The sequence below is a fragment of the Typopeltis vanoorti genome, chromosome 13, assembly GCF_054136105.1.
Source record: "Typopeltis vanoorti isolate ZY-2024b chromosome 13, IOZ_Tvanoo_1.0, whole genome shotgun sequence".
In the NCBI taxonomy this organism is placed as follows: domain Eukaryota; kingdom Metazoa; phylum Arthropoda; class Arachnida; order Uropygi; family Thelyphonidae; genus Typopeltis; species Typopeltis vanoorti.
This window is the reverse complement of record NC_143561.1, coordinates 15,889,153-15,912,503: the sequence shown is the minus strand read 5'-3', so window position 1 is coordinate 15,912,503 and position 23,351 is coordinate 15,889,153. Positions and strand designations below refer to the sequence as shown.

The window sequence follows — 23,351 nt, the reverse complement described above, 5'->3', positions numbered from 1 at the left end:
TATATATTTCTTTGGAGCATTTCTATTCATGTATAACATGTTATATTTACATTTTTACAATAGGCTTTGTAAGTGTGTTATTATTGTTAATGTTACCATAACAACAACAAATGCCGCTGTCCCCCTTCGTCCATTTCACCATAGATAGTAAGCTCATGGACACGAAATCAATATATATGAAAGTAGAATATCGATCGGTAACGAAGCTTTAGACGATGTTCTAAAGAGTAATATATTGCACGTAAGAATATCAATGAGTTATTTATTATAAGACGTAATAAACGCTATATCCAGAAGTATAGGGAATCAAAGAAAAATCCAAGACTACATGCTAGCAGGTATATGCCCACTTTGGGAGTCCATACAACTCATGTCCGTTTTTCATATTTTTCTCTAATTACTATAATAGTCGTAAATAAAACTCTTGACGATCGATGTCATGTAAAAGATTCCTCTGAATATTAAGAAAGGGTTTCTATTTACTGCGGCAGTTCACTTGGGGGATCTGCTTCCCTATTTGTATTCACGCAAATGTTAGTATTTATTGGAGGAGAAGGAAAACTTCTCGCTCGCGTGTTGTTTCAGATAAAATAAAAGAACGATAAAGTTCATTTGCCTTTGTAATCCGCAGCAAGACCGCTTATCGTTTTACCTTAGTTTGTCACGAAGAAACCGTGTTCTTTCTTAGACATATTAATATCTTATTTTGTAAGAGAAACAAAAGCTTGTTTTAAATCCTTCAGTTCAAATGATGGATAAATTTAGTAATTTTGCTGGACTGAAATCCTAATTCAGTAATGTTTATGAGTATTAACAACTCTGTTATTTTGGAATATTTATTTAAGATTTAGAAAACAATAATAAGACGACCATGCCCTTGAGTTTGTTTATGTCGCCAAGAATATTTATAAAAAATTCTTAACGTAAACTAGAAGGTCTCATGGAAACAAACATTAAACTAGATTTGGAAGAAGAGTTATTAGTTCTAACATTCAACTACATCCAGTACAACAATGGAAGGCAGTGATTAATAAATCGTTATCATTTCATGTTAAAACAAAAATATAACAAAAATATACCATTTCAGTGCATACTAAAATTATTTAGAAAAAAATGTAAATCCATATGATCTAAAAACATGGGTCTGTTGCTGTAATCCTCCAAAATAATGGGGAAATTCATCACACTAGACACTTCTGTTAACACCAAATTAGCGATCTTCAGTATGGATTTCACATCGCAGCTCTCTAAGACGAGACCTTATTGTTTACATTGAGTTGTTTCGAGAAACCCGGGGTTACTCTAAAATATGTACAGAGTATTTGATCGTATCTGGCTCAAAGAACATTCCTGCATAAACTACCATATTAGGTCTTTTTCCTGTGTGCTACAAGTGGATGTCTAGTTTCATGTATAGGCAGTCGCCCGTTGTGCGTGAGTGGGTGGTTTTTTATCCTCTTTCTTCTCATCTTAAGCGGGGAAGAAAGAAAATAAAAAACCACCCACATATTCCAAAGCTCTGCTCTTTCATTCACTCTCCCTACTGCACATCAGCTATCTTTGTTCACTCACTGCAAGCTTTTGTTGATAACTTTACAAATATATCATTATGGTCTTCTCCTGTGGTGTGTAGACAAGCAAGATGTCAAGAATATTCAATAGAACTGCTTCCAAAAATGCGGAACACGGCTCCCATATCCTGGGAAGAGGTGATTTCAATTCAAAGCCTCCTTTATTTTAAACTCAGAGAGAGAGAGAGAGAGAGAGAGAGAGAGAGAGAGAGAGAGCAATCTGAGAGATTAGTTAAGTTTTCGCTTCACTCCCACTTACATACACGTCCAGTGCGTAAAAAAGGGTGGAGTGGAGAAAGAGTGTAAGTGCTTAGTATGGGAAGTATAAGTGCTCTACACGTATACTTCGCGTACTACCGATATTTCTATGCAAATGTCAACCCAGTCTATAATTCCACCAGTCCCTACAGAAAACGCTTAAACTCCAAAAGCAAACAATCAAATGAAATCAAACCCAAAGCAAAAACAACAACAAAAATAAAATCATTCATTACTATAATAAAGAGTCAAAAGGCTTCAGTTCGGCGATGTAAAATTATATAAGTCAAGTGAATATTAAATCCAGCATTATTTCAGAGTCGAATGTAGAAACTATGAAAGTGTCGTAAGGTAAGTTGACCAGAGAGCTTACGGGAATACATTCCCCGGCATTCACGAGTTGCTTTAGTAACGAACCATATAGAAGACATAGGCGCCGCTCAAGCGTCTATATATTCGCCTTTTGTTGGTACAGTTTGATAAGGTTTCACTGACCTGACAGCTATTTCGAACTGGTTGGTTCTCCTCAGAGATCAGGTAGAAAAGAGCAAAAACTCTCGTTCAGTACTAAGGAACAGCGAAACAGCTGTCAGTTCAGTGAACTCTTATCAAAATGGAAAAGGCGAATATATAGACGCTTGAAGGGCGCTAAGGCAACTCGTGAATGTCGAGGAATGTATTCCCGTAAGCTATTTGGTCAACTTAACTTACGAAACTGTCATAGTTTCTACATTCGGCTTTAAAATAATGCTGGATCTAATATCCACTTGACTTATATAATGAAATCGCTAATTTCTGCTGGATCGGTATTGAAGAAGAGAGTTGTTCCACAGCATTTCCAAGAAATTATACTTATAGATACTTATACTTAAAAATAAATGAAAACGAAAATGAATATATTAATAAATCAATGAACAGCTCCTTTAGCTCTTGGTGCGTTGTAAACTTTATCTGCAGAAGCCATGATCTTAGACACATTTTTATTGGGATCCGTTTTTCGTTCATTAGATAAATTTTAACAAATAGTTATTATAGTATCTTATTGTCTAAAATGCATTAAGGTGCTCGTGTAGCCTCGTGATAACTTCCATGACACTTCGTCTGAAGAAAAAACACCATTATGAATTCCATTGAAGTCACCCACTTCATTTATTAGAATAAACGCTGGCATGCAAAAGTGCAGATGGACACAAATTATTATTATTATTACATGACACCTCCAGTGAGTCCAAGGAATCATCGCGGGAGGGCACACTACTCTACTTCGCTAAATGTATCTCATATGCAATGGGAATTTAAAAATGTGTCTAATTAAAAGTACAGGGTGGCCATAAATTAACTTTCCCTCTTTGGAGGCATCTGCAGCTAAAACCGATAAACGGAATGAGACCAAATTTTATATTGAGAGTTTTGAAGGCATGGGGAGATGATTTCCGCGAAAAAAAAAGATTTAGTACCAAAAGTCACCGATAAGGGAAATTTTGGCGCTGGTGGAGCCGAAAACAAGCTGATAATTACATTCGTCTGTCTGTGTTCACCGGGCATCTACAGATGCCGTATGGTCACTCCAATGCTCGATGATGTTCCACACTAGGCCTCGCCATGTAGTCCTGTTGTTTGCCCTTCTGGCAGCCTCAACTCTCTGAAGATCAGTCACTCCACACACGCCATCCATCCATCTCATTGATGGTCTACCTCTGCCTCTTTTTCCAGGAACTTTACCTTCTATTACTGTTCTGAGAAGTCCTCCTTCCATCCTTTCTATGTGTCCAAAATATTTTTACTTTCTTCTGTCAATATCCTTAAGGAGCCTTAAAGTTCTACTAATCTTTTCTAACACCCAATCATTTGTACGCCTTTCAGTGTATGATATCCTCAACAGCCTTCTGTAACACCACATCTCAAAAGCAGATATCCGTTTCTTATCTGACTTCTTTAGGTTCCAAGTCTCGCATCCATAAGTTGCTGTTGGAAAAACAACATCCAAAATCCTCAACTTTGTTCCCATGGAGATAGATCCATCCTTCCAGATTTTAGACAGGTCTCTGACTGTTGTTTTAGCCATTCCTAACCTTTTTCTGACATCTTCTGAACAGCAATTCTTCACATTAATAATGGATCCCAGGTACTCAAACTTGATGACTTCCTCAATTCTTTCTCCATTAAGATACATTCGTTTCTCAAGAGCTTCTCTGCTTGTTTTTCCTTTGAGAACCATGATCTTTGTCTTGCTAGAATTGAGTTGAAGTCCTCTGTTATTACTGATCTTGTTAACTGTCAAGAATTAGTCCTAGTTCTTCCATGTCATTACAAAGGAGTACTGTATCATCAGTGTACCTCAGATTACTGATCAATCTACCTCCTATCGTAATTCCTGTCCTGAGCTCATCCAATGCTTCACGCATGCTTCCTCAAGGGCTCACTTTAGTGAGTACGGGCATGGCAAACCCGAGGTACCTGATGCTGAACCATGCCTTACTTCATGTAATATACATCTGTTATATTATCTGTAGACTGGTCCCTCCCTTTTTTTTTCTTTCCTTCTTTCTTTTCTTCTTGCTACCTTCCCCCCAATGCTATTAGAGTATTCGAGGGGTTGGTGAATCTTTCCTATTTTGCTATTTCATCTTATGTGGAAAGGGCCTCTGCAACCCTACCACTTTCTTCTTGCAGTGACTTCACGCCAAAATGCTAATTACATTCAAGGCAGATAAAATGGAATAATAACATTTCGACGGTATAAGCGACAACCGCGTCACTCATTCCAGCATCTATATGTGGCGCATTACAATGACAATAAGAATAATAATAATTAAACTAAAACAACAACTTGCGAGAGATACAGAAATTAATGTAGTGATTGAAATCACAGAAAATAATGTTTTATTCATCAGAATCAGGGTCCCCTGGACCACTTACACGATTTTCAATGTGCTGACCTTTCTTGTGTACAACAAATTGCATGTTATGAACATGCAATTTATATTATGAACATGTTCATAACATGTTCATGTTTATAACATGAATAAATATGGTCTTCTCCTGCGGTTCTTATTTTTGTGATTGGATGTATTGGATGTTCATAACAGCCAGATGTTCAGATGCCCAAATTCTGCAGTTGTGAGTGTTGACCGACCCATTCAGATAAAAATGAGTCTCATCACCCCATAATATTCTCCAAGGCGAGTCATTGTCGACCTCCATTCGGGCAAGAAACGTTAGCGAGAAGGTCATGAGCTTATCATGATCTGCGGATGTTAGTGCTTGCACACGACTGAACTTACACGGATAGAAGTGAAGCATTTTCCGTAAGCTTTTCCAGACTGTACCATAAGCCATATCAAGTTTGCGAGCTATGGCACGAGCGCTTGGACCAGTACTGGTCCCTGTGTCATCGAACACCGCAGTAGCAACCGCACTACTTTCCATCCTCTGCCAGGTCTAACTCTTCAAACTTCTTAATCATAGCTCTCAGTGCTACAGCTGACATAGGACCTGTACGCAGGTTATGAAGCCTTCTAAATTCCAGAAGGGCAGCTACGGCATAGCACTGTTTAACATAAAACAACTTAACAAGTAAAGCACGCAGCAGTAAAGCAAGGTAGGACACACATATTGAGCACAATTCGTCAGTCATTCGAATAACTGCCTGAACGTTCCCAATCCGTTTTTAAGTGGAACTAGTGGCGCTGCTGTCACGACCACACAGTAAAATTTGCATAATCCTTTTTATCTGCGTTTACTGCAAATATTCGACTGCTTTGGGCTCCGCCAGCGCCAACCCCTATCCCCGACTTTTGGTACTAAATATTTTTTTCGCAGCATTCATCTCCCCATGTGTGCGAAAGTCTCAATATAAAATGTGGTCTCATTCCGTGTATTAGTTTTAGCTACAGATACCTCCAAAGAGGGAAAGTTAATTTATAGCCACCCTGTATTATAACGGCATACAAATATATTTAATCCATTTGCAATCTGACTTGGAATTTTAGAGACTTATGCAGTGGGGAGGATGGAGCTTAGAATAAATTCCTATATACACTGTTGGATTAATGGCATATTGAAATGGTAAATGCCAGTAAAAAAAAAACTGTTAATAAAAATAAATAAAAATCTTTAATTACTTTGTAGGACGTTTTTTAGCCCTATCTAACTTTTGGAGACTGAAGGGGCAGTTCAATCTCCATCTTTATTTCCTATATAGGAGTATGCGGGCTAGGCCGTTTTTGCCCGTTGTAACTCTTAGGAGACTAAGGGGCCAGCCTTCTCTGATTGGCTCTCCATCGGTAACCAATCAGAGATGGAGGATCCAAGACTATCACTGATTATAAATGGAATCCGGTGAAGAGAGGTAGATGGGAGCCTCCATCTCCTGGTCCTTAACCCTGACACAGAATATTATTTCTCGGAAAGAGTGTGGATTCTACAGTCGATTTTCTTGAGTTTAGCTAAGACATATTTATTTTAATAAATAAATATGCGTTATAAATCCTAGAAGAAAATTTCGAATAATCAGAAATCGTCAGCTGAAAATCAAAAGCAACTGTTTCAAAAAAATCACAAAACCAAGAAAGGTTTCTTCAGAGAGGATGCCTAAAATTAAATATTACCAAGTTTGGTATAAATCAGTTAATATTTATAATACAGTTATCACTGATCTCAGCTTAAAAAAGCTTTGCGTGAAGTAATATGGTTACTCTATGAAATCCAGACACTTCTAGTTTAGAACAAAAGTATGTGCTAGCGCAATTCTAAGCTTCAAATTTAAAATTTTAAAACACAAATAGTTGCTTTATATATTTAATTTAAATTATATTAATCAGTTTGAGTTGAGTTGGTTGAAATTATTGCCGAAGAAAAAACTGAGGCCAGTATTCGTCCGGACTAGTTGTCAAACTGTTGAAACATACTGGCTCTCCAACCAGCAGGCTGCAGGAATCTAGTCTTGCTGTTGTTGGGGATGTTTGCAATTGTCTTTACGTAAGAGATGAACTTCATAACCGGCACTCCAATAAACGGAACTGTGTTAAACCACAGTTCCGTTTATTGGATGTAAGAAAAGGCTTTAAAAGGTCACGTTTGGTCCCTAGAGCTGAGCTGCTGGACTATATACAAAATAAACAAATATAGAATTTAAAAATAATTAAAAAAATTGTAGTTCCACCTACTGTACTTAATGGACTATTGATTTACAACCTTTAGTGGATGGGAGAGACGTCAAAAAGTATATTATGTAAGTTTCACAAGAATATAAAGAATGTATGATAATCGCATTGCACAAGGGTGGTGCAAAGATGGAATGTGACTAACTTCGACCCATCAATAACTCTGGAGTAATTGTAAAGATTTTAGAGAAGTTGGTAAGAATTTGCATATGGAAATGGATGCACAAACGAGATATACTTTGCAAGGAACAGCATTGGTTTACTAATGGGAAATCAAGTCTGAGCAATTTGCTCATATTTTATAATAATATTATGGCTGAGTTGGATAAATGGAATAGATACACTGTGATACTGTTGGACTTTGTTAGAGCATTTGATAGGATACCACACTAAAAGTCTGTTGCATAAACTAGAGAATATGGGACTGGAATATAAATTTTGGAATTTGGAATACGGACAGCTTGGATAAGTAAGTGGCTGAAGGACAAGTAGCAGAAAGTGGTATATGGCGGATGTGAATCTGGCAGGTGCCCTAGGGATCAATCCATGGACCATTGTTGTTCAATTTGTACATTAATGATATTGGAAAGGGGATGGCAGGAGATCTTCAGCAGGTTGCTGATCATACAAAGATAGGCAGAGGCAATAACAGATGCTACTGATAGACAACATTCACAGAGAGAGAGAGAGAGAAAGATTTGAATAGGCTGGAGGTGTGGAGAAACGATAATGGCTGCAAATTCAATGTTCAAGTTATGCACTTTGGTGTGGTGCGATATCCAAGTTTGCCTCTTGCAGTGGCGGGTGCATTTTATGTGAATGAGTTTAAGAGAAGGTATGACATCTGGTGTAGTGATGCATAGCCTCCCTCGATGAGTCCTTGACTCCTTGGAGGTCTTTAATAATAATAATAATAATAATAATAATAATAATAATAATAATAATAATAATAATAATATTTTTTCAAATGTCAAATAATACTTTATTATCTGTCTAATAATTTACATATACATGCAATTTAATTATACATATAATTTATGTAATACATATAATACACATATTTTTATAATACATACAATTTAATATAATCACATATGGTTCAGTTCAGATTCCAATTTATCTCATACTTTGTACAGTGCACAAGTCATATAGCACAACAATTTGTGTGTTATTAGTAATAATAACGATTTTTGTAATAGTTTACAATCAGTTGTAGTTCAGTTACACAGGATAGATTACACGATTATCTATCTATCTTTGTACTTTTTTTTCTGTACAGAATGTTAGGAAAATATCTTATTTAAATTGCTTAGATAATGATATTAACAATGTGTTTTACATCTATACATAATAAATAACGGAAAAACTCACGTAGAAATATTATTTAATAGTATAATTTTCGCCTGTGTGTCACAGGCATCTTCAGTACAATTAGGCACAAAAATTAAACATTAACTGACAATTCCAAAAAGCGCCACCTAAGTAGCTGGTGTAAGATAACTAAAAAGGTCAATAGCTTTCCTAAAAAAAAAAAAATAAAAAAATAAAAAAATAAAAAAATTAATACAATAAAAAGTTAGGAAAGATTAGCTGATTTGTAAAGTACTATCTCCCATAAAGGGGATAGACGTAAGCCGTCGGATCTGTTTAAGTTAGGAGAATGAAGTAGAGTTTCACATGCTTCTTTATAAAGGCGTTCCATGAGAAACTGACTTTTGTGAAGAACTCTTGTCTTTCTCCAATGAACTCTGTGTCTAGTGAAGATGGCATGTTCTGCAAGTCCAGACTTTTCAGGTTTAAAGTATTCAATATAAGATTGGTGTTCTTCTAGCCGAATGGAGGCAGATCTTCCCGTTTGTCTGAAATAACATAATCCACAAGAGCACGGAATCTGGTAGACACCTGGATGATTAAGATGTGGAAGCTTGTCCTTTGGAGAAGCGAGAAAGGTGGAGATTTTTCTAAACGGTCGAAAGGCAACAAAAATATTCAGTGGTTTTAAAATTTTTGCTATACGTTCACTGATGCCTTGTATATAAGGGATGGTAATGCGCGTTATTTCCTCTGTGTTTGAAGAGGGAGACATATTAAATCTACTCAAAGTTCTTTTAATGAAGCAATTCTTATAGCCATTAGATAGAAAGGAAGAAGTTATATATCGTATTTCTTTCTGTAAAAGATCGTCTGTAGAACAAAAGGAGTGGGCCCGATGAACCAGTGTTTTAATAGTTCCTGCCTTTTGACTGGGATGGTGATGAGATTCCGCATGGATATAATGGCCTGTATGAGTCTTCTTTCTATAAACTGAGAAATGTAGGTTACCATCTGGTTGGCGAAGAATTAGAAGATCTAAAAAGGCTAACTGCTTATTTGATTCTACTTCTAGGGTAAACTTGATCCTAGGATGAAATGCGTTTAACTTATTGAGAAATTGTTGAAGTTCATCAGAAGAGCCATTCCATACAGCAAAAATGTCATCGACATATCTGAACCAATGAGTAGGTCTGGGAGAAATATTGTCAAAGATACGTTGTTCAAAATGTTCCATAAAGAAATTGGAGATAGCTTTATCCAATAAGATAGGATAGAGAGAGAGGATTACCCATTGCTGTTCCTTCAATTTGTTGATACAACTTATTTTTAAAAGAAAAATAACCAGATATTAATAATCTGCTATCTCCAATTTCTTTATGGAACATTTTGAACAACGTATCTTTGACAATATTTCTCCCTGACCTACTCATTGGTTCAGATATGTCGATGACATTTTTGCTGTATGGAATGGCTCTTCTGATGAACTTCAACAATTTCTCAATAAGTTAAACGCATTTCATCCTAGGATCAAGTTTACCCTAGAAGTAGAATCAAATAAGCAGTTAGCCTTTTTAGATCTTCTAATTCTTCGCCAACCAGATGGTAACCTACATTTCTCAGTTTATAGAAAGAAGACTCATACAGGCCATTATATCCATGCGGAATCTCATCACCATCCCAGTCAAAAGGCAGGAACTATTAAAACACTGGTTCATCGGGCCCACTCCTTTTGTTCTACAGACGATCTTTTACAGAAAGAAATACGATATATAACTTCTTCCTTTCTATCTAATGGCTATAAGAATTGCTTCATTAAAAGAACTTTGAGTAGATTTAATATGTCTCCCTCTTCAAACACAGAGGAAATAACGCGCATTACCATCCCTTATATACAAGGCATCAGTGAACGTATAGCAAAAATTTTAAAACCACTGAATATTTTTGTTGCCTTTCGACCGTTTAGAAAAATCTCCACCTTTCTCGCTTCTCCAAAGGACAAGCTTCCACATCTTAATCATCCAGGTGTCTACCAGATTCCGTGCTCTTGTGGATTATGTTATTTCAGACAAACGGGAAGATCTGCCTCCATTCGGCTAGAAGAACACCAATCTTATATTGAATACTTTAAACCTGAAAAGTCTGGACTTGCAGAACATGCCATCTTCACTAGACACAGAGTTCATTGGAGAAAGACAAGAGTTCTTCACAAAAGTCAGTTTCTCATGGAACGCCTTTATAAAGAAGCATGTGAAACTCTACTTCATTCTCCTAACTTAAACAGATCCGACGGCTTACGTCTATCCCCTTTATGGGAGATAGTACTTTACAAATCAGCTAATGTTTCCTAACTTTTTATTGTATTAATTTTTTTTTTTTTTTTATTTTTTTTTTTTTATTTTTTAGGAAAGCTATTGACCTTTTTAGTTATCTTACACCAGCTACTTAGGTGGCGCTTTTTGGAATTGTCAGTTAATGTTTAATTTTTGTGCCTAATTGTACTGAAGATGCCTGTGACACACAGGCGAAAATTATACTATTAAATAATATTTCTACGTGAGTTTTTCCGTTATTTATTATGTATAGTTATGTCTACTCACGGTTTACCTCTTTTAAAACTTAGTGTTTTACATCTTTTTTCACATTCATATTTACAATGATTCACTTTTTATTAAATCGATTATATTATTTACTTATTTCTTTCCGTGGAATTTCCGATTTCTTCCTCGAAGCTTTGCAGAGCTTATCTGAGGAAGATAATGGATGGGTGATTTCGTAGTTTTGTTTATATACCCGTCGCAAGCTAGGTGTTGATTTCACTGTATATAGGTAGATGCTTAGAAGAATACTACTGCTTGTGCATGGTTTAACTATTTTTGCAAGTAGGGTTGGATTTGAGTATGGTAATATTTTCATCCTTCTAATGGTGTTTTTTGAAAGAGAGGGGTTTGTTATAGGTTTTTATTTATTTATTTTTTATTTTGTTTGTGTGTGCGTGCGTGCGTGTGTGCGTGCGTGCGTGGTGCGTGTGCGCGCGCATGTGTGTGTGTGTGTGTGTGTGTGTGTGTGTGTGCGTGCGTGCGTGCGTGCGTGCGTGCGTGCGAGAGAGAGAGAGAGAGAGAGAGAGAGAGAGGAATTGCTCTAATTTTCATTCTCGCTATATTTATATAGCGCCTATTTCAGCTCTCTGTATGTCCCTAGGTTTCTGTCGTCGAACGGCAGTTTGTTTATCATGTCAGGTACGTAGAAGTTTCGGGTGGCTTTGCCGTAGTGATTGTTGTATTTATATGTTATGTAGTTTGTTGACTGTGGTCTTATTATTTGATAGGTTGTTCTGGTTACTCTATAGGTTGGGCTGTAGTAATATTTTAACATGACTGTGTAGTGGCATAATTACTTCATCTTAAATATTTTGTGTTCTGTCCATACTGCCTGCATAAGTGTGGGTTGTTCCCCGAATATCAGTATTTCCATTTTATCTTGCAACCATTGTAACCTGTTAAGTCTGTATTCTGTGCAGAATGCATATGATGTGATTGCGTATATTAAAATGTTTTCACATAATGCTTTATTGATTAGTATTTGTGTGTGTGTGTGTGTATGTGTCGGGGCAATATCTTTCAATCGATATAGTTTGCTTGCTATGATTCTGAGTTTGTTGTGTAGGTAGTTTGTATGGCTATTCCAACTTTGATCAGAATCGAAGTGAAGTCCGAGATAGCGTGTTGTTTTCACCTGTGTGATGGTTGTGATTTTAGGTTCTGCGCTTTGTGTATAGGAGGATGAATGTTGGATACTGAGATATTTAGTTTCTATGGGCAGGGTTTGGGGATTTTTGAATACCATTAGCTTTGTTTTTCCAGGGTTTGCATATATGCCGTTTTCGGTTAGCCAGTTAGTGATTTGATTAATGTCGTGTTGCATATTTGTGTAAGTAAGCGATATTTGCGTTGTTGTAAATTGATACTATGGCCGTGTCGTCTGCGTACTGGAAGATTTTACTTTTTAGGGGAAGGTGGCTTATGTCGTGTGTGTGTGTATGTTAAATAGAATGGGAGATAGGACAGCTCCTTGCGGTTACCTGTACGCTGATCACGCTGGTTACCTGTACGCTGATACAACAGGTTACCTGCACGCTGATCCTATACATGTGGTGTGCTTTCTGTTTTTCATGTATGCTTTAAACCACTAGAGTAGACGACCTCCAATTCCGATATGCGTTAGTTTAGTTAACAAGGTTTTGTGTGTTAGTGTGTCAAATGCTTTTGTTAGGTCAATGAAAACAACTAATGCTATTCTGTTTTTATCCAATGCGTTTATTAGATCTGTGAAATCTTCCATGAGTGTTGCTGTTCCTTTATTTTTTTGAAAACCATATTGTGTTGTGTGTATGATTTGAAAATTTTCAACGTATGTGGAGAGTTTGCAATGCACGATGTACTCCATGATTTGCTTGATTATAGACAATGTGGCGACGGGTCTGTAATTATTTATAATGTTTCTTTTTCATGTTTATTTATGGGTGTGATTAATGCAGTCTTTAATGTTTCAGGTATGTGTCCCGTTTCGAAGATTTTATTTAACAGTTTTAGTATAACTGGACATAGGTTGGTTGAGTGTTTCTTGATGCCTTTTTTGGTCTGATTCTTTCTTAGGGTTAATTTGCTGAATTGCCAGTGATAGTTCTTCTTTTGTTACTGTGGGGAACCACATCGACTTGGTTGCTCGTGGACATAGTAGAGAATGTTCGTTTGTGTGAGGAAAGGTTGTTTCTTGTAGTTATTGGAAAGAGTTCTCCAAGTTCTGATTAAAGTTGTTTGCCAACTATTTGAGGGGTTTTTGGGATCGCAAGTAAAGCTGTGTTTTATTGTTTCCGAGGCAGTGGTTCTGTGTATATTGCCCAGCATTTCATTAATCAGGTTCCATGTTTCCTTATGTCGTTCTAAGCTGTTGTTAATATATTTCTGTAGTAGTTTCTTTTTGCGCTTTAATCTTTGTTGTTAGGAGATTCATTTTTATTTTGTATTCAGCTTGTAAAACGATATCGTTTGGCAACTTCTTAAGTTGTTTCCATAGGGCATCTTTTCTTTGTATGTCTATTAATATCTTGTCTGTTATCCATGGATTCTGTTTAGTTTGGGAGCGTATTTTTATTTGTGTTAATGCTTTGTTATATATTTTATTAAATGCAAGTTTAAGATTATTATATACAGCATCAGCAGAGTCTAAAGATGCTATCTGCGTCCAGTCTGTTTTGTTTTATTTCGTCGTTTACTATTGTTTCGTTTAGGATGTTATTATACTGTTTTGTGGTCTAAGTTAGTTTTATGGGTTCCGGTTCTGTGTGTAACTGTAATGCAGTGAAATAATGGTCTGCCAGTTTGCACGTTATGACGATTGCTGTGTGGCTGTTTGGATGTGCCCGTAATGGTCAATACAGGATGAGGTGGTTGTATTTCCAACTATCTCTTCTCGTGTATACGACTGTATATATGCTGATAAGAGGTCTAGATATTGTTCTGTGCTGTTATTTATGGTGCTAATGTTTATATTCATGTCACCTATTATTATCAAGTATTCTGAGGCGCCTTCTTCCATGGCTGAAAGCCATTTGTTTAATTCATCTAGACATTTTGTAGTGCTTAAGTTGGGTGGTCTGTATATTGCGTTTAATATCAAGGAGTTTTCTTGTTTGATTTTTTTTAATTTCGATGTATATGTTTTCTGCAAATTCTAATTCATAGTTTATTTCTGTTACTTCTAGTTTATGTTTGGTAAATATTAGTATACCACCGCCTCGTTTAGTTTATCTGCAGTATTTGTTTTGTTGGAAGTTTGTCATTTGGTAGATGGTTGCCTCTTCGTTTGTCATAGATATTTAAGTCGGTATTAAAATGTCTATGTTGTCTATATCTTGTTGATGTGGTTGTATGTTGATGTGGAGAATAGATAGTCCTTTTTGGGGGGATAGTCACTTGTTTCCATGCTGTTATCGATTTCAGAATGTGGCAGTGTCATGTTCCTGGGTGATTACATCTGCTTGGTGGTCTGCGTTCATGTGGGTTGGTACGTTGTTCCCTACTTTACCACTCACCAGTTTTCTTTATAATGTGGCAGCCCATTGAGGTTTCTACAGATTTTATTTGGATTTGGCTTTGCATCTTGTATCTTTTTAAGGAATATTTTGCTGTCTCTTATCCGTATAAACTGGTAATCTTTTTCTGTTTGTTTGGTAGAATAGTTTCTGATAATATGGCGTTAAGTACAAGTATATTGGGGTATTGTCGTGGGCTCCATCCAGATCCTTGACTACTGGTTTTTTAATCTTGCTAGCTTTTATGAGTGTAATTTTTGTTGGGCTGTTAGTGAGTCGCACCACGACAGGAGGAGGACTGGGATTACTTTCACTTTTCCTTTTTTGTGGTAACCGATGTACTGACTGCATATCCTTTGATTCTATGGGAGTGCCTTTTTTTGGCTCAGTTGTATTACGGCGTCTATGAAATGCTCCGTAGCAATTTCTGGGAGACCATCTATGAGGAGATTATTTTCATACTGTTGTTGGTTTAAGAGTTCGTAGCTCTTTAACGCAGTTTCTAATTTCTCTAATGGTCTGTAATACATCCTCTACATAGCCATTATTAAATTTAATAAATTCCTCATATTGGTTGATTTTTTTGTAATTTGCATGGTATTTTTTCAAAACGTTCTCCAACAAAATTGATTAAACTGTCTTTTAGGTTTTGTAATTTTCTATTTTCTATTTTCAAGTAATGCATTCAAAGTTGGCTCACCTGGGTTTCCATTGCTGCATTCTTTGTTTTTCATTTCCTTTCTGTTGATTGCTGCATTAGCTGTTTACCGCCTGCGGTTGTTTTCTGCGTTGGTTGTTTCCCACCTGCGGTTGAAGGCGACATTCCTTTGTTTTCTCTACAATGTGGGCACTTCCACTCATCACGCTTCGCGTTTGATTTTCGCAGCCAAGTGGCCTCGGACAGTACCGAACATAGAAAATGCATGTTTCTCTGGCAGTTCCTGCACGTTAAGTGGTTTTCGTCCCCTGTTAAATCTTCCCGGCATTTGTAGCACTTCATATTTCTGGATTTCTGGTTTAAACGATCTTGTTGTGACTGCAAATATGGCGAGTTCCTTTGTTTTCCTCTCATGTAGTTGACCAACGTATACTTCGTTCTTTGAATACTTATAATTTACTTATTACTTAACAGGTACTTACAATTTTTACGCCAATATGCTCGGCTTAAAGAACGGAATTCACTGATATATTTTAAATTTTAATTCAGAAGAAAAAATCTACTTTGCAACTTAAAATATGGGAGAATCGAAGTAGCGTGCTTGCTAGCACTCTGCTAAAGTGCCTTCCAATATAATAATAATAATAATAATAATAATAATAATAATAATAATAATAATAATAATAATAATAATAATAATAATAATAATAATAATAATAATAATAGTGATTTGGTGGACCTATCTTCATGTGAACAAAGTTGAGGATTTTGGATGCAATTGTTTTTCCAACAGCGACTTATGGATGCGAGACTTGGAACCTAAAGAAATCAGATAAGAAAATAATGGCTGTTTTTGACATCTGGTGATACAGAAGGCTGTTTAGGATATATACTGAAAGGCGTGCGAATGAATGAGTGTTAGAAAAGATCAGTGGAACTTGAATGCTCCTCAAGGATAAAGTTCCCAGAAAAAGAGGAAGGAGTAGACCATCAATGAGATGGATAGATTATGTGTGGAGTCACTGATCTTCAGAGATTTGAAGCATCCAGAAAAGCATATAACAGGACGACATGACGAGGCCTGGTGTGGCACATCACCGAGCATCGGAGTGACGGTACAGCCACTGTGGATGTCCAGTGACCATATATGAATGGTGATTTTCCTGTATTACGGAATGAAAAACTGTACTCCACCTATTGTACTGATGTACGATAGGTTTACAATTAACGATTTCAGTCACATAATTAATGGTGGAGTTTTATGTACGTTGATTGTAATAGTATATTACTTGCATCTTTCTGACTTCTAAATGGCATTTATAATTTTTTTTGCACCCACACATCACATTCGTGAGGTGTCGCAGCATGCTATCCCTCCAGTATGAGACCAGCGTTCTTTCTCCCGGAAACTCGGATGGCAAAGAAAGGGGTCAAAAGAACAGGCGCAATTAAGAGACATAACACACTTACATCATAGCCATAACTGCTTCCAACTGGAAATTCTGTTTCTAGTTTATCTAACAATTGATTAAAAGATGGAGTTATTAGATAATACGGCACTGCATACTACTATACTACGGCGGTGGTCTCCCATCGGAAGAAGAAATTCTATTATCTCTGAAAATTTTTAACATTGCAGAAAGTTCGCTGAAATTTTATTGTTCTACTAATGCGGTAATGTCGTACCACTCTTGGTGATACCTCCGTTGCACAGTCGCGAGGACGTTGTCCTTCGACTGGAAAGCTGGGATTGAATCTCAAATAGGACGCAAGGAATATTTATCGGATTTAATCAAATATTTATCAAAAACATTATGGAATGTGCACGCATTGTTTAAGATCTCACATATTTCAGTCACGTAATTCAGGGGATGAAAAAGGGCCGCAAATATTTTCATCGGGATAGCCAAGTCAAATTGCAGGGTCTAGGGAACCTCAGAAGTCTAAAACGTTGATGGAATTCGCTTTAAGCTACTACACAGTGGAGTAACAGAATTTCAGAAAAGTCTAGTCGGACTGCGGCAAACAATCCTCGGTCTAGAATTCGTGTGTAGAGGCTTAAGTGCTGTGAGGACATCATGTTGGAGGCTTAATGGATTTTTTACAACACTCAAAAAGAATTAAAATAGAATTTAATACTTCCTATATTTAATACTAATCTAAATTTCTAGACCTCGGTCTAGAAATTTAGATTAGAATTAAATGTAGAAATTAAAGCGCTGAATTAAACTAGAAATTAAAGCCCTGGATATATCCCTCAAGCAACAAGCATTATATCACCAAACTGAAAGACTCTCACCCTCTCCCTCTCGAAATACCCAGGGTTACCAATTTTTAGACATAGAATTGTTGCTGCTGCCTGAGCACGCTCTTTCTTTTATACATCAATGACCTTCTCTCTCTTTCTCACTCTAACTTCTAATTATGACAGTACTCTACATTCTCCTTCTTCGTTCGAGAAATCTTGTCATATTCAAATTATACAATCCTCAAGATCTTCCATTCTTAATGTCTAAAAAAAAAAAAACTGACCTCCTCACCATTCACGAGTAGGACGAAGACAACTTAGTGATTCTATGTCCTGTCTTATTAACAGAGGAAAGATCGTACTTCACTCCTTACCTTAGATAATGTTTCGGTTTCCAGTTATCAGTTTTCCCTTCTTGGGCAGACTATCACATCTAGCTTATCCTGGCATAAACATATTACATCCTTAGCCTCTCACCTTGCAAAAAATGGGATATTCGTTTTTCGTTCAAAATATCACTTCACTATCTCGTTGAACTCCTAACACGTCATAAATCCCAAATCCAATCGACTTTAGAATATTTTTATCGTATTTGGGGTAGTGCTTCCAAAACCTTCCTAAGAATTCTTGAGTGTATACAGAAAACGACAATCCGCTTAATAGGTGACCCTCTCTCATAGACTCCCTCCCATCATTTTCTCATAGGTGTTCTGTTTTTTTTTATTATGCCGTTTTTAATAGGCCTTTTCATCGGCATTGCTCCACCAAACATGCCATAACCATTCCTCCACTTTCCTGTAATCATGTACGAACACGAGCAGCTCCTGGTAATATGTATATACAATTCAACTCAAAATAAGAATATACTGAACTCATATCTTGTCTGCTTCATTCATTCCATGTGCCTCTGTTCTTTGGAACAAGGCACATGGAATAAATGAAGCAGACACGCTTCATTCATTCATTCAGCCTGCCCATGCTGTTTTCCCCATTGAATATAATCTTTCCAAGAAACTTTTTAATCAACCCTTCTTTCTCCTAAACCATTAGCGCGCGCAGACACACACACACACACACACACATAAATATAAATATAAATATGGATGTAAAAGTCGGAATATATACATATAGATCTAAAATATAAATGTAAATATGAATATTAATACAAAATTGGAAATGTAAATGTCAATCAATACTTGGAAGCTACATGTAATATAAGCATTGTATGCAATAGAGCATGTAGGAATAAATTACCTACTGGTAGGGTTATTACTATTGGGAGGAAAATAAAAATAGGGGGGATTGAGGTAGTGCCGTACCTCCCCCTTAAAAGGGGCTCACGACCGTTGAATCACCATACGAAATGAATGAATTCCTTGAATCAACTACAGCTCTGAAAAACTTCCCAAACCTCAACAAATTCGGGTACATGAGACTGCCTAAATTTGGGAAGCATGAATTCTAAGAACATCACCCCAATGCCAAGCAACCCAATTTAGACTATTGGAAGGGGGGGGCACCTTTTGGACTCTAGGACTGACTTCAGTTGCCTTTCTTCAACCTCATTTGCTTAGTGTTAGTGCCTGCGTGCACATATCATTGTTTTGTGATCCATGAAGATTGGCAATGTAACTTTCCCGAAATATAGGTAGTTATTAGTTAAAGTTTTATAATTAATAATATACTTTACGTTTTCAATTCCAAAAAAAATTAGAAGTATAGCCACCCTATATATAAAAAAAGCTAGTCTAGATTGTGCAGATAAAAATCATGTTTTTTGTTCTTGGAGGTTTTTTCTCCCCCCCCCCCCCAACGATCACATACTACTCATTATTTTTGCCAATAATTGAAATGTTTAGCGAAATTTAGTATTAAAGCATCTTAGTTTCCTGTTTAGTTTAATTGAAAATCTTTACCATTCTTGGACGCTACTCTTCATTTGATGACGTGATTCAGGAGTCATCGATTGCCAGTATAAACCCGGATTAGACCAGCAGTTTTCAAACTGAGGAACGCGACACCCAAAGTAGAAAAGCAAAATAATGGTCAATATTACTGTTGATTTTCTAGGCAAACTCATGCTATGTACTCGTATATACTAAGTTAGAAACTTTAAAGTTCTAATTTTTAAAGTAAATATCTCTGAGTGATATTTTACTTTTAGTTTGATATGAGGTATAATTGTGTACTATCAAAAAAGTGAAAGAATATCTTGGTAGTACTAGAATAAAGTACATGCTAAGAAAACTATTGGTTATTATTGTTTTATGAAAGTTTTATGAAAGGGAGCAAGAATGTTTTAGAAAAAAAGCGGAGGGAGTCTGTTTAAAATTTGGAAATTACCGAGCTAGACGAAGAGCTGTTAAAATTCTATTGACAACTGAACGAGCGACACGGATTGTGTATTGACAAAATAAAATAATATGTGCATTAAAGTTTTGTTTTTTCCCTTTAGGAATTTGACTTTATTTATTTTGCATGACTTAAGGGGAAACCTTATAGAGCCAGAATAGAGCTGTGGCTCTGGTTTATGTGACGAGCTCTGGCTCTTCACATAGCAGTACAGTATCAGTACCAATAATAAAACACAGCATCTCAAATAAGATGATATTTCTGTTCTGGACATCAGTTTATAACCCAAACCTTAACATCAATAACCTAACACTCTCTTTCACAGTTCAGCTGCAATTAACTTTTCATTCATTCTTGACTTGTCTTCACATGTATTTTCTATAAATTAAATTTACTTCCAACCTTTATTCATCTATAGTTCTAAAATAATATTCTCTAAACCGCAAAATTCTGTTCTAAAACTGTAACATCTTAGGGTTTTGATTAAATAAATTCTAAACGTATTGGTAGAAGAAGAAACTGAGGCATCAACTACTCCCATCTTAACGATTGAATCCAAACTTGAGCCGAAGTGAAAACACTTAATTCTGGGAACTGGCAGCTGTATGTTCCTGGTATATGTTGATTCATTTTCTATAACTTCCTAAATATCAAATAATAACGATTTTCTTATCTTAACGTTATCAACAGAAAGTATAGGAATAACTAATGGTATTATTCCTATTTTTAAACAAGACTCCCTAAATAAATGAAAACCAAAACTAAATCTATAAATGCACCGTACTGTATATTTGCACGTACATACATACCAACACAGAATTTTCTTATCTTATTTTTGAACTTCTGATTATTTATTTATTACAAAATCCCGATTACGTTTTGCGATACATTTTTTGTTATTAATTATTGTAATTATTACTTTGTAGTAATTATTACTTTGTAGTAATTATTACTTTGTAGTAATTATTAATTTCCTGTAAATAATATAATAAGATAATTTGACTTACAGAAATGGCGATGCATATTCTTAAACAGCAGACGACAGATTTCACCAGACCAAAAGTGTTATGAATGCTTCTATGAAATTGCGAATTTTGGTTTATTTTTTTAAATTAAACTTGCAGTTAGAAGACATATCTTTATTCTCATTAATAAATTACCAGGATGACCTGAGATGAAAACCTAATAATTTAGGTAATTTATTTTATTTTTTATTATTTTGTCTAATTCAGCAAAGCTCAAAGCGCAGTAATGTAAATAGACAAATGCGCCCCCTACAGTAATGCGTTTATAAATAAGTGCATAGTTTATAAATAAATGTATAAATAATAAATAAATGTAGGTAAATCCAGATTTAAACTATGAAATGTTAAAATACTTTAATAGCATTAATTAGTTTAATTTTAATATGAGTCTTAATTTACTAGCGAATACGCTATAAGAGATTTAAACACTGCTGTGAATTACTTTCTGTGACAGAGTTATTGAACGTCGCAAAATTAAAAATGAATATGGCGAAAATTGCTATAACAACCAAACACATCGCGTGACCTGTTGGTCGACAATTGATTTTGCAAAATATTTCTTTTATTTGCTTTTTCGATTAGGGGTTGGGTTGTTTGGAATCACCAAGCAACTAAGGCTATGGAGTCAACGTATTTTGGCTATTACTTGTGAATGTTCTTCAGGCCTTGTTTTGCCTGTTTTGAGATATGAAAAATCCCGAGTTTTCAGGAGGAACTGTTTCCGTATGAGTTTGAAAAGGTGTAATATAGCTAGAATTTGCATTCATCTTGGATTATCAAGGATAATCCGAGAAAGATGCAAAAAATGTCTCATTTCTTGATAACTATGCTAGTTTAATATTTGAAATAATTCTGAAGTATTAAATCTGTAATTATTTTTAAGATACTGGAGGCCTACTGTTTAAAATCGCTTTGGTACATGATTTAATTATATGATATATGGAAGCCAATCAGGTTGTGATCAAGGCATACACTGTCGAAAGCACCGTTAATTATATTTGTTTATTGATCGCATGCAATATTTGGCCTGACGTCTCCCATACAGAAGAGTTATTAGCTGATTACCGAGCAGATGGCAATCACCAGGGATTACCACGTGACAGCCTTTTGTTATGGTGAGTAAATGTTATTATTATTACATTAACATTCCTCAGAGTCAATGACTCATCGAGAGAGAGAGAGAGAAAGAGAGAGAGAGAGAGAGAGAGAGAGAGAGAGAGAGAGAGAGAGAAGAGAGAGAGGTTGAGGTTATACATCATATAAGAATTATATAAATATTACCAAAACAGATTTATCACCGAAAGTTTCCCTCTGATTACAACATACTCGTATCCATCATCTTAAACATTCATGACACAACCATGCATTGAACATTTCTAAAAGAAAAACAAAAAAAAAAGCTATTTTAAAGTTTCCTAAGGATATGTGCATTGTTAGTTCTATTTAAGCGGATTGAATATCATTGCTCCTCTACTATGAGAAAAGAATAATATATTTTGGAGAATTTTAGCATTTAAATAAAAAAGACCAAAATCCCCTCACCCTTTCGCTATACTGTCCCTTTTCACCCTAATAGATATAGAAATCTTCTAGTTTTATACGCGCAGACATTAATAACCTCCGAACAAAATGCTTCTACTGAAAATAGAATTGTGTGTCGTCCGCACTATTAAAGTTGAAATAGCCTTTACCAGCATACGCCCATGATGACACACATAACACTTACCTGGAAAAGAGAAAAATCTATGTCGAGCATCATTTACAGGCCGGAATGCAGGTGTCAAATTAGAGCAAATATCAGCGATGATTTCTGTGATATTTTCGTCTGTGCAATGATGAACTTTGTAAGTCGATAAAAACATTTCTCTCTTTTCAGAGTTTCAGGTTTAGACTAACAGATTTTAACTTCTGTATTACATGAGATATTTTGTTATTACTATCTATATTTTAAATCGGTACGTTACAAGGCAGGTTTATTTATTTACTGAGCACTTGGATGCTGAAACTAAGCTCAATGAATGAAAGGCAAAATTTAGAAGAAGCAATCAGATTAGTATTTATAGGTATGTTGTAAATTTCTTGCTAATTCGTTATTAGAACCTCACTTACCGCTTCCAGTGCCATGTCGATCCTCATAACCTCAGCTTCCCGACACAACCTCTCAAAGGAACAAAACACCTTTACGAATACGTATTTCCCCACTCTCTCATCATCCACCTCGAGACCCTCTGTCTTGATAGCGGATATGAACAGATGGCGTAACTTCTCCATTTCCTTTTGACGTTCCTTATCATCATCATCATCATCATCATCATTATCTTGACGGTAGCCCGGTTTTTCGTACACCAGAACATAGTCTGCAATTCGGACGGGGATGATCGTATCATCCATGAGGAAGTATTTGGAATATTAGGCCTCTAAAGACATCTAACATAGGATGGTCATGAATCCATCACAGGCGGCATCTTCCTCATGATCCTCTGACGGTTCCAGCAGCAAGTGGAAAAGCTAATCTTCATCTCTCGGAGGTGTAGTGGGTCACGGATAGGCAACTAATGACTGTGAAATACATCGCGTTCATGGTATGCGACCGACGACAGCGCGTAGAGTTACTGTCGATTTTTCGTTGTCATGGTAACGATGTTGGTGTACAATCGCGACTCTGAGGT

At 36.0% G+C, this 23,351-nt stretch overlaps 1 protein-coding gene across 1 annotated transcript in view; it reads right to left on the bottom strand.

The window, feature by feature from the left end:
* LOC150099948 (anoctamin-7-like) overlaps positions 1–23,073 on the bottom strand; it is a 42,314-nt gene extending 19,241 nt beyond the window's left edge. Inside the window, exon 1 of the mRNA XM_090403180.1 lies at positions 22,792–23,073. Within this exon, the coding sequence (XP_090259306.1) occupies positions 22,792–23,073 (282 nt within the window). The remainder of the gene's footprint in view (positions 1–22,791) is intronic.
* Positions 23,074–23,351: the final 278 nt, after the last annotated feature.